This window comes from Lipophrys pholis, assembly GCF_963383615.2.
Source record: "Lipophrys pholis genome assembly, chromosome: 7".
NCBI classification, from domain to species: domain Eukaryota; kingdom Metazoa; phylum Chordata; class Actinopteri; order Blenniiformes; family Blenniidae; genus Lipophrys; species Lipophrys pholis.
Genome location: NC_137638.1, coordinates 29,242,009 through 29,254,659, shown reverse-complemented (window position 1 = coordinate 29,254,659; position 12,651 = coordinate 29,242,009). Strand labels below are relative to the sequence as shown.

Below are 12,651 nucleotides of genomic sequence, written 5' to 3'. Positions count from 1 at the left end.
ACACACACACACACACACACACACACACACACACACACACACACACACACACACACACACACACACTCTGTACACTGTCCTGAGTAATTTACGATACACCGGTAGTGCGACCTTCTGGCAGGAACTGCAAGAGCAGCTTGGTCTCTATCCTGGCAACTAAATAGCCTTTTACAAAAGACCTAACTCGGCCAAGTCATCTGCTGCTGAACATTAAGAGAAGACGGGGCTGGACAGAGGCTTGATCAACCTTAAACACAAGGAAAAAAGACAAAGTGGTGGCCTCTGGAGGGGGAACGCGGGTACGGACCGCCATGGTGATCTGAAACAGGAAGGAAAAGACACTTGATTTTTACATCTGCAAGTTTATTTCATGATTGGCGTTTTTTCTGTTCAGGGTCACTTCGGTCAAATTCGGTGCTCCAGTCTGGCCAAACCACCAAGGAAATAGTAAAAATCTCAAAGAAAACATAGATTTTTTATTTTTTTTATACAAGTTTGTTAAGAGGAGTAACACAACACAACACCACACCACACCACACCACACCACACCACACCACACCACACAACACAACACTGAGACCTGAGATGAGATATCGGTGATGCTGCTATGAAAGCTAGCAAACTAGCATTAGCCTCAAAGCCCTTCTGTCAGTGTGAGTTTGTATAAACACCCATAATGCAACAGCTATAGAAGTTTTGGGACATTTTCCTGTATTTTGCAATATAAGATTTTATTCAAATTAGCATTTTGTTGAGATTGTGGTAGTTTTCAGTAGGAATTGTTTGGCCTTCAAGCATCGAATAGTGCTAATGCTGAAGTGGTTAGCACTCTTGTCGCACAGTGAGATTAAACGCTGGATTGAGTCCAGTTTGGTTAAAGGTTGCATGTTGTCCTTCGGCATCTGTGGGTTTTTCTCAAATTTGACTTCAACAGGTCAAACACCTGAATTTGAGGTTGATTGGACTATGAGGGTGCGTTCACATTCCCCTGTTTGATCCGGACCAGAGTCTCCGCAGGGAGTTTCTGGGAAAGACCGTTTCGTTTGGGCGTCTGGAAAAGTTCCCTTCAGTGACCTGACTTTATATATTTATTGAATTAAATAACTGATTCAATCAACAGTTATGGCTTAATTTTCCATCTCCGAGTCCAAGACTTGTTGGATTAAAATCATGGTAAGTTGAATTTGGAAAAGAAAAAAAATCAAAAAATGAAAGGAATTGAGTTATTAAAAAAAGATGAAAAACATCTGGATTTAAAAAAAAAAGACCAATCTATACATTTTGTGGTATTTAAAGGTCAGCATTACCTATTCAGTGGTGTTTAAATTATTAAATTATGTACAGATTCAGGCCTTTATGGTCTGTCATACATAAGGTTTATTAAAAAACAAAAGTGTCTCTCCTGATGATTCTACCATGTACATTGTGATTTTTACACTTACAAAATAACTCCTTGGTCTAAGTAGAGGAATTTCTCATATCTCTGCCATTTTGTGACATTTTTTCATGTAAACAGATCCATGGGGGTTATTTTTTAGAACAAAATCCTTCTGTCCTACAATATAATGTGATTTGTGCTCAAAATAGCCTAAATATGACTTATAAGATGATTGTATGAACCAGACAAGAAGAAACACAAAACTACCAAAGCGCTAACAAACCAGTTCACCAAGCTTGACAAGCTTTTACATTCCATCTTTCCTCTTCTTTCAGACCCTTTCTCTCTTCTTAACCTCCTGTTCATCATACCATGAGCTCCTCAGTGCTTTACAAATCTACACTGTTTTTTTAAGTTTGTCCTGCTTCTTTTCTGTATGATTGCAGATTTCCTGCCTACTTTTAACTAATCTAGGCCTCTTGAATTAAAGTGATTTTTCCTCTCTTATCTTTAACATGTAGCTGGTGCATTGTCCATTCTGATTCACACTGAAATTAAAAACACCGGGCAGCACTTCTGGAGTGAGAACTTTACCTTATTTGTTGCTGCTGTATCCTTGTGCGCCCCGCACCTTGCTCATTTTGTTGTGCACGTACAATATTTTCAATATATTCGCACTCCATCGAACACTCTTCCTACCTTCTTGGCAACTGGCGAACTATCAAGTGTGGCTGAAATAAATCAACTGAGGCTGTAATTATTACTACCTAGAACAGAGTTGTAGCCTCTGCTGTTACTGCTGCTGTGTTTTCTAGTCAAGAAGTGGCGTGCGTGCAAGTGTGTGTTTCTGTGCATGCTGCGGTGTGTTTCCAATGTCTGCCGACAGAGGATTAATCTCCCCAGCTGAGGCAGTAGCTAAGGTCAGCAAGGGAAATATTTCATAAGTGTCAGCTTGGCCCGTAGCCCTCAAACGCAGAGTTCGAAATGAGAATGCGCGGCCGCATAACAAACGGCTGTGTGTGACTTTGCGCGGCTCACATGGAGCACTTCGGGAGAGAGGGAGGAGGGTAGGCGGTGATATATGGCAGTGCTTCACTTTCATGTATTCATCCGAGCCGGTGAATTACTGCCAGGGACAAGCACGGTGCTTTGTCACCACAAGGACCCAGCTGAGAAAAATATTTTGGCCACACTAGGCCTGCGTCTGGTATGCTTTTCCATGACTGCCTGTTCTCAGACTACAGTTTCTTTTGGGGGGTTTTTTCTCCCCTAAAAGAGAAATTAGAAAAGTAAATCCCAATTTCTGCCTCACTATCTTTAGTTCAACTCAATAAAACAGGTTCAATTTAATAAACCTATTGTGTGTATGTGTGTGTTTTCCGTGGAGCCTAAAAATGGTCTTACAAACTGCATATTCGTTGCATTTAATTCTGACTTTCTCAGGTTTTTCTGCTCCTGCAGTGACCCAGGCTTGGCAAGCACATGCAGAGAGATTAATGTCGGGGCGGGACGCCTCAATAACCGTTTGTTTGATGTGCCAAGCCTAAAAGGCGGTGATTTACTTGCACAATGATAAGCTTTTAATTGAGCGATGCCATCTCTTGTCACATCAAAGCTGCAGCGGCTGACATAACTCATGTCTGGCTACAGGTCATGATGATTGACATGTACGGCTGAGCCGCGCCCGTCATCATACTCATCATCATCATAAGCCAAAGTGATGAGTTGCAGGTCTTTTGTGGCTACTGGAAATGCTAATATCGTCTTTTGTTCGTCAGGTAATTATTGCCATTGAGTTGTCTTTTCCGGTGGCATTCAACCTTTGCCTTGTGAAAAACAAAAAAAACAAAAACTCACTTTTCAGTCTGGTTTGCTTTGCGCTGATGTCAACATGTTTAAAATCAGACTTGCAAATGCAAACAAAAGAAATGACAGCTGTTGTGACGCCGGGAGATTTTATTCACTCTTAAGCGGAAGGGATAATAAACACAAAAATGAAGGTTGCCTTGAAGTAAATTTTGCATTTTAGTATTTGTGCTTTTGATATCATTAACCAAACCTGTAACATCCTGTTTGTGTGATATTGCTGATAATATTACCTGTACTAGTATAAATACTTGCATATTACAAGAAGAGAACAAACAATAAGTTTCACTCCCTAGAGCAAAACAGATTATTCTTATTATTCCAATGATCTGCATCAAGATCAGCCTCTGACTTGATGTCTTATTCCAGCTGCACAGATTGGAATGTCGATCCATTTGGTAGATTGGTAGAAGGAAAACATTTGACCCCAGCATGGTGGCAGCAGGTTGGATCAGCAGAGTCACTGGAGCCCTATAACATGTGCAGATGTCGACATTTCTTCAGTGAAAGATCAAAGTTTAAACCCATTATTGTACAAGGACGTTTTCCAAAGTCGGTAAACTACATCTTCTGAGAACCACGAACACGATTACAGTCATATCTTCAGAAGCGCTTTTGGTATTTACGAGCAGGTTATAGTCCAATCCCAATGTTAGTGGCTGGTGTCCATGTGCTAAAGAGTCTCTCGAACTCGTCATCTCATCAATCATCTGAAGCGCATTAAAACTGCTGAATAACAAAAGAACATGTGCGACCAACAGTGTGGGACGTCTGCGTTCCAATAAGCAGCTTGAGATATGTACAGTTACTGTATTAATGAAAGTAACACATGTTTTCCTGTGTACATTTTGTCCTAATCTTGACCTCTTTGTCCATCAATTAAACCGCCTTGCAATTAGTTGGTTACATAAACCGAGGTTAGCTAACTGAGTCAACTACAATCAGCCCAAACCTGCTGTTAACACACCCTGAAATAAGCTGGAGGCAAAAGGCTTTGGAAGCTAAACTGAGAAACTATACTTTACTCACAAAGTGTTTTCTTTTTCTTTTTTGTGACCAAATAGGAGTGGTTTCAAAAACAGAAAACTAGACAGTGTGTGTTCCCGCTGAACAAAGGTTGGATGATAAAGACACAGTGACGGCGGCTCTGAGCTTGAGTAGAGGAAACAGAAGTGACTTTAACAAGCGTGAGGAATGTGCCGGGGAGATTTTCTTTGCCCGGCCTGTTGTTGTTCCTTTTACCAGACCTGTCACGGGTCCAGCTTGTGAATACCTTGATTGTGCTTCTATCAAAATGACCCCCCCCCCCCCCCCCCCCCGGCCATCAGATCAACGGGAAGAAAAAAAGAAAACCATCTTTTGATGTCATCTGAAATTTCACACAACAATGCAGGATGATCTGATTTGAGGCAGACGCTGTCTGGTGGCGCAGGCCCGTTCTCTCCCCTCCATCACCACCTCCTCCTCTCCCCCTGCTCTTGATAACTTCTCAGCGTGGAGGACAATAGCGGCTTTTGTTTTCCAGGGTGTGCGGCGAGGACTGGAGGTTGCACCGGTGTGGGTGTCGAGCAGCCTACGTGTATGTCTGCGAATGCGTTTCAGGTGTAGTGAGCGCGACAAGGCGGGAACCCAGCGTGGCGTAAGGATTCGGAAATAAAAGTGCCAATCTGAGTACGTGGGTGGTGGTGGGGGGTGGGGGGGCTATTATCCTGGCGTGATTATAATGCAGACAGATAGACGACAGGTAGGCAGAGTGGATAAGAGCGTTAGCTCGTGAGACGTGATGAGCTGACAAGAGAGACAATCTCCCTCCGAAACTGGAAAGATAAGGTTGTCAGCCACAGCTCTGACTCTGACACGCAGATTTACTGTGCAGACAGTCACACAGATAGCACTGCGTAAGAACTACAACAACACACACTGCCGAGATGGTATCACGTACAGTATGGCCTGTCTGTTTATGTTTGTGCGCACAAGCTACGTTTTCACATTTGAGTGCGTGCACATCCGACTGTGAAAGGATTAGTGTGTGTGTGTGTCAGAGACAGAGGGAGAAGCAACCACAGGAAGACAAACGAGGAAGTGTGAATATATTAAGTACACCGTGTAGATATTGTTTGTGGACCTTTCAGCTCAAGGAAATCCTTGTTTCAACATTTTGTCCTGGTTGGAATGTTGCCTGCGAGGCTCTTTTTAAGTGTTTGGGTCTAAATGCCATGTCTGCTACACCCCATGAAACTGTCTTAATCCACTTTTTTTTTCTCTCTTGGTTTTATTACTGCTGGAGAAAACACAAGGGGTAGAGCAGAGCCCCAGCCTCGGGCCTCTATTCCCATTCCACACACCCCATAAGTCAGTCACAGATAATTAAATAGGAGTTATTTACACTCGTTTTCCCTCCTCTGCTTCTCTGGCGCTTTTATCATTTCTCTCTCCTTCTCTTTGTACAGTACAACACGCAGCCAGACCCTGTCAAAGTCTGGCTGACACCAGTGGCGGTGTGTGGATGTGTAATAACTTGAAAAGGAGAAAAAAAGAAGTGAAACAAGACTCTTATGAGCTCACATCAATGTCAGCCCCTCATTAAACAATCACATGGAGCATCTACACAATGCTAATCCCCGTGTGTGCCGCAAAACGCCTCAGCACTTCCAAACACGGAGCAAAAGATAAACGAGCAGACGAGGATTTGCTTGAGCCAGGTTTGAAGAATTCCTGTGCTGCCTAATGTCAGCGTTATATATTTACTCTGGAGTCAGGCAAACGGCAGCTTTTCAACACGCGGATGACTTAGACCCCGCCACAGTGCTATGGCGTCCATTACAGGCCTCAGCGGCTCTATAAATCACAGGATCACAGGGGCATGTGGGGTCCGCTCCTCCTCAGCTCCTATCAGCCGCATCCTGGGGGTTTTGTTTGGCTGCTGTTTGAGCCAAACCCACTGCTTTGATACCACCATGGAAAGGCATGGAAATGCCCCAAGGGCCAACGGGACCTGGGCATGCTGAGAAACCTCTTTGACTCAAAAGCTGTCCCCTTAAAATATCCACAACAGGAAACAGCCATCAGTCATCGACACGCCAAAACAGCTGTTACCAGCCTACATCAAGGGGACACATGAAAGGAACTGCTCCCTGTTGTTTGAGCCCTCCCTTGTTTCTTTCTCTCGCTGCCTTTGTCTGGCTTTTCCCCAATGCCCTCCTCTTTGCTCTCCTTTTAAACTCCCCCTCCTTGCTTATGCAACCCCACCTACACTGCAGTGACTTACCCACTCGCCCTTTTAACAAGTGGATGACTGTGCGGTAAACACAAGAGCAACAATCGGAAGACTCACAACTTCCCCGTCAGTCTGTGTTGTAAAGAAAAAAAAGAGAAAAAACCCTTAAAATCCCCCTTAAGCTCACAGCGTTACCTTTAAAGCTCGCGGTGAGAAAGCAGTTGTTATGCGTCACCTGTTTATGTGTCTCGACCCAAAGTGGTGACAGACAGTTTTAAACAAACAGGCGGATTGAAAAGGAGGTTGTGCTGCACTTAGCTCGGCGGCGGGCACGTTTTCGTTCCCATATTCTGGGATCTCTGTGGGTCATTGAAGCATGAGTGGCAGCGTGTGGGTGATGAGTGACGACTAAGCCTAATGATGACAGGTCAAACAGTGATGCTGTTGAGTGAAGCTGAAGTGACTTCATCCTCCTCACGCCGCGTTTCCACTCAGCTGCAGATAAATGGCAGCAGCCATTATAATCAAGGAGCCGGCAGTACAGTTTGATAAGACCAGCCTGTGCCCTGAAATGTCAGTTTTACCTATTAAACCACAGAAGAAAAGGCTTTAGCAGCAATCACTGATCCATGAAAGTACTTCAAACAGAGTGAATAAACTCTGCATTGTTATAACTTGGATTACGTATTAAGTTAAGGCCGGGTCATCTGATAAGAGGCCTTTCGACAAAAATTGAAACCCCTATAAAATGCAGCTTGTTTTTTTGTTTAGTGAAGTAAAAATGAAGGCACTTAATAATACCGCGACCAATGAGGAACTCTATTGTGGGTTAGTTTATTGTCTTTTATTTGCATGTACAAGCAGGACAAGACTTTTAACAGCGGGGCTCCATCTGCAGTGCTTCTAAAACAGCTTGTAACACTGGAGTGTTTGTGGGGAGTGAGACTGTAAAAGTATAAACTAAAAATGCTGTGCTCTGTCACGGCAAAACAGCACTCCTGAATCTACAGCATAGATAGTGCAGCGTAGCGTCTATCTACTCGCTGCACTGTACTACTGTAGACTGTAGACCGAGGGATCGGGCTTGCTGTTAATGAGTGTATCAGTCATACTATAATCATGTGTTGCATTGCTGGTGTGTGAGCCATGAAAGTCTTTGTAGCATGTAGCATGTAGCATGTAGCACGGCTCGCAGTAAAATCCTCCTGATCCACTGAGCAGTTAAAAACTACTGTGCGACATTGAGCTAATTCTGCTGGTAGGATATGTCTCCAGTGAATAAGTTGCTGATGTTGTATAAACTAGGTTTTTTTCTCCTCTTGATAGTTTGTCAGAACATTATTTACAGTCGGCCTTACTTTTGTCTTTGTCTCATTAATATTAAAGAGTCTCCAAACCGTTGCCCATTCTCTCTTGCCTGTAGGCAACATTGCTGAGGGATGACATCACATTATACCTGCTAAGATGTATCAGGAAGCTTTCATGAGTATAAGTACTCTGTACTGGTATCGGTATCGGTGCTTCAATATTAAGAAAGGTTCATACTCAATGTTTGAAATGTTCCTGCCATTTGGTGTTTGTGTGATGATCCTACTTTACTTTTTCCTGCTGACATCCCTGTCAGATTAGAGGTGCAATATTTTCTGGCACTTCATGTCCACTTTGCATGGCACAGAGGTCACTGACACAGATCCCCCCCTGCGGGACAGGCCTGGCAGGGGGGTGAGGCCGGGAGGCAAGCCGCGCCCCTTCATCTGTCCCGCCCCTGCTCGTGAATGCGGGCACTTGTCATTGGACGGCGGCTCCCTCCCCTCAAGGCTTTAGTCTGTGGAGAAGCGGGGCACTGCGAGCCGAGGCTGCTGTTGCTGCAGTGGGAGAGAGACGCGCTCACTAGAGGACTGACGCACCACGCCATCCTCTGCGGGGATATTTCTTCAAGTTTATTTTGATGAACAGTGACTTCTTATGGTGTTTTCACTTTTTTTCAACACTGGATAAAGGAATATTTAGCGAGTGACATTGAAGAGAAGGATAAATTATGACATTTGGGCGATTTGTTCCTCTCTGAGAAACAGCTTTGGTCCGACGCGCACAGCGCGCACTGCCCCTTTGGATTACCGCACTTACTTCTATTGAATAAATAAGATCACAAAAATGTGCTGGTAAATGAATTTCAACTCCGCGCGCACTCCTTACATGCCTCCGTCTCTCTCCGCGCCCCGATCCAGATGAGAGATCTCTCCGGTGGACCTAAACCGCTTTTACGCAGCCAGACACCGGAGCGCAGCGCCGCCGTAGCCAGCGGATATCCACAGTGGACAGGAGCGGAGAAACCGTCCGCTTCCTCCTTCACGTCTTGTCCTTCTCCCTCGGATCCTTCTCGCCAAGCTAAACGGCTTCCCATCAGGATTGTAAAGATGTTGACTGCGCACAGCGGCCACTTGCTGCACCCGGAGTACCTCCAGCCGCTCACGTCTGCGCCTGTCAGCATCGAGGTAAGTAAATATCAGTAAAAACAAAAGAAACAATCTAACCTGGATTTATGAAGTCACTTTGTTTCTCTTGCAGCAATCAGGTTTATTTGAGATATATGCATGTATGTTGCCGTAAAGGTTTTTCCGTACAAAAACGGCAAATGCAAAGCGCCATTTTACGCACAGCGATTTTGATCTTTCTTTTTTTTTTTTTTTTGGTCAAGTTTGCAGGAAGCTCCGGTTCATAAATGTTTAGTTACTTCGAAAACTATTGTGTTTTAACAGTAGTATCATGCTAAAAAAAATTTTTTTTATCAGTTTTGATTGACATTCCTATGTAATTAAATTATTCTTAATTTTTTTTTTTTAATTCTTTAACTTGGCTTCAACTTTGCATTCTCAGGCATTCATGTCAGTTTAAATTTCAGAGCTGCTGTGCTGAGCCTCCTGCTTCTCACATTATGAATTTTAAGGAGAAAATACATATTTTATCCTATTTACTCAATAGGTCTAATGATGACGAAATTAAATCAGCTTTACATAGACTAAACACATTCGTAAAGCAGATTGTTCACTGTTTTGCCCTCTTTTTTTCTCCTCAGCTGGATGCCAAGAAGAGTCCTTTGGCTCTGCTGGCCCAGACCTGCTCTCAAATTGGCAAACCAGATCCTCCCTCCTCCTCAAAGTTGGCCTCCCTCTCCTCTGGTAGTCTAGGAGACAAGGAGCCCTCCAATCGGTCATCCAAGCCTGGAGAGCAGCACCAGTCCCTGGAGGACAAATCCAGCTTCAAGCCTTACTCCAAGTCATCGGGTGACTGTCGTAAGGAGGTTCTGGTCACAAAAGGGTCTTCAGATAAAGCAGCTTTCAGAGTGCCAAATGGAAGCTCCAGTGGGGGAAGTACTTCATGTCCATCCTTCCCTCCTCATTCCCGGTCTCCCAGCTCCAGCTCTCCTCCCCTGCACACTCAGAGCCAGCCCCAGAGACAAAGCCACTCTCCCTCCACGCAGCCTCCGCCACACTCCCAGGCCCCGCACATGGACAGCAAATCTGGGAGCTCAGAGCAGGCCAGCTCGGACAGCAACAATGCTGGCAAAAAAGACTCCGATGCAACAAAGTCAGGGATGGATGGCGCTCAGTTAGCCAACTCCAGCCACATACGGGCCAGCGCTAACTCCAGCAATGCCAGTTCAGCCAGCAGCCCGCGGCCGGACAGCAAGAGCGACCCGCAGACCTCTTCACAGTCTGGACTGAGCTCTGGACACATTGCACCAGTCTCTCCTTTCAAACCAGGACACTCCGTCTTCCCCTTGCCTCCTGCTACTATGGGCTACCATGGGTCCATAGTGGGGGCTTATGCTGGCTACCCCTCCCAGTTTGTTCCTGGGTTGGATCACACCAAGTCCAGTTTGGGATTAGGACTTCCAGGGAAGCACCCCAGCTCCAGCCCACTCACTGGAGCTTCACCTCCATCTCTGATGCAGGGTTTATGTCGGGACCCTTATTGTCTGAGTTACCCCAACACGCCCCACCTCGGCAGCAGTAACTGCTCCACCTGCGTTCACGACCCGTCAGCGCTCAAGTCCAGTTTCCCCCTGGTTTACCCCTCACACCACCTCCACTCCCTGCACTCCAGCGCCTTGTCCTCCAGCACCACCCCCACCCTGTCACACCCCCTCTACACGTATGGCTTCATGCTCCCCAATGAACCGCTGCCGCACGCCTGTAACTGGGTGTCTGTCGGAGGTCCCTGTGACAAGCGTTTTTCCTCATCAGAGGAGCTGTTGGCTCACTTGCGCACCCACACGGCGCTTTCTGGGATGGTGGACAGTAAGCTCCTGTCAGCTTATCCTTCATCAGTTTCATCATCAGCCTCCTGTCACCTCCACCTTCCTCCCCCCAGCAGCCCGGGTACCCTGCCCAGCTCTTTCTCCCTGCGGGGCTCTCCTGGATTGAGCCTGGCTCGTTACCATCCCTACAGCAAGTCCCACTTGCCCGGAGCTCCAGGACTTCCAATGCCGTCCCTGCCCTCCTCCTCAGCCTACTACTCCCCCTACGCCCTCTACAGTCAGAGACTGGGCTCGGCCTCGGCACTCGGATACCAGTGATGTCCGAAATAGTGTTGACGTCCACAGACTGCAGGCACCAGCTTTGACTGTCCAGAGCAGCCCACAAGATGGATTCTTGAGATGGGGGTCATCAGCGGTACGGGGCATCGTGCCCGCTGGCCGGCCTGCCAGGAATACCACCTGTTAGCCTCAGGACTGGAGCTCCGAAGGCAAACGGCTCGGTGACGGATCAGCGGCGGCAGCACACAACCAACAGACTTGACGATTAAAAAAACAGCAGGAGTTTGAAAATATTGAATTTGTGGGATTATTACAACAGGCCTGATTTTGTTTTTTGTTTAGTTTTTCTCTATATCTGGCCCCCAGAACTGAAAGTCTGTATTTATTTTTCACGCAAGCGCTTGGTATTCAGCTCTAAGGGGGGGGAAACGTCTTTTTTTTAATTTTTTTTTTTTTTGCTGTCCAAAATAAATTGTTCTCCAGTACTCTGAAAAAGAATGATTTAAGTATAGTACCATTATGCCTATCATACACTAAAAATAAAAATGTTGCACCATGATGAAGATGGACTGTGAGGCTTTATTCTGAGGACGTCTTTTTATCTCTTTTCCTGTTGTTTCTTTTTATCATCCTCTGGAGAATTGCATGTCCTCGAGAATTATCCTGAATAATGCCATTATTTTTATTTGTAAATATGCAAAGATGTAATATTTTTTCAAGCTTACAAGGGGTCAGCAATTTGGGGTCACACGCGCAAACGGTGTAGAGAAAAGAAAATACGACATCAATAAGAACAATGATGGCTGTGCTATCCGACCAACAGGAAAAGGTCTTATTTTGTTTAATAAATGATTCATGATTGCATTTTACCTTGTTTTTTCCTCATTGACTACTATATATAGCAAACATGAGGTGGCTTTTTATCACAAGCATCAGAGGATACAGTAAATCTTGCCAAACTGCAGCACTGCACTTATCTGAGGCTATCTATCATTACGGCTCTTACAGCTGCACTATATGTGGCTCTGCGTAATATTTCATGGCTCATATCAGTTGACAGGGCAGTCCTGCGGAGGGCAGTCGGGGTCACATTAGCCCTGTTAGCTAGTCTCGGAGGGCTTTCATCCCTGCTCCCTGCGTCACCCACATTGCTTTTGTTGTTGAAAGAGCAGGTTTTAATTGCTGATTCTTGTTTGTGCGGCCTGGAAACAGCCTCCTCAGCAGAGTGGCTGGCTGCTCCGAGTGGCTGCTGGGTCACTGGGACTTCAATAATGACCTGAGGGAGGTGTCGACCCAGGATCTCCTCGCGCTCTGACAGATTGGCCTGCAACACAAAGGCCAGAGCTGACAATGGGAGGCAGTTAATAGAGAAATATTCATCAAAGCAGTGACACCTCCCCTGAGGAGAGCGGGCTCTGGTACAGGAACCACAAACATGGAGGCCCCCGTTCTGATGTGAAGGGCTGTGTGTGTTGTTGTTTTTTTTGCTGCTTTCTGCTGCGCTGTGGTTTACTGGAGTCAGCGGTCTCAACTAGGAGCTGTTAGATACTAATTCAGAGTGAGGGAGTCGCTCTATCTCCAAGCCACAGCGCTGCCATTAGGCTGCTTCGAGTCTGATAATGCGTCTGTGTCTCCACTCTATTGGGCTGA

At 45.6% G+C, this 12,651-nt stretch overlaps 1 protein-coding gene across 1 annotated transcript; it reads left to right on the top strand.

Annotated features, from left to right (window-relative positions):
- Positions 1–8,303: 8,303 nt before the first annotated feature.
- znf703 (zinc finger protein 703) lies at positions 8,304–11,870 on the top strand. The gene is made up of 2 exons (XM_080467749.1): positions 8,304–8,956; positions 9,538–11,870. Exons 1-2 carry the CDS (start codon positions 8,690–8,692, stop codon positions 11,038–11,040), a joined length of 1,770 nt encoding a protein of 589 aa, XP_080323875.1. The 5' UTR covers positions 8,304–8,689; the 3' UTR covers positions 11,041–11,870.
- Positions 11,871–12,651: the final 781 nt, after the last annotated feature.

What these genes read in the sequence shown, in the direction of transcription:
- znf703 (XM_080467749.1), top strand. Translation starts at nt 8,690, where the DNA reads ATGAGAGATCTCTCCGGTGGACCTAAACCGCTTTTACGCAGCCAGACA. An exon ending in CTGCGCCTGTCAGCATCGAG is followed by an intron (nt 8,957 to 9,537) that starts GTAAGTAAATAT and finishes TTTTCTCCTCAG; the next exon opens with CTGGATGCCAAGAAGAGTCC.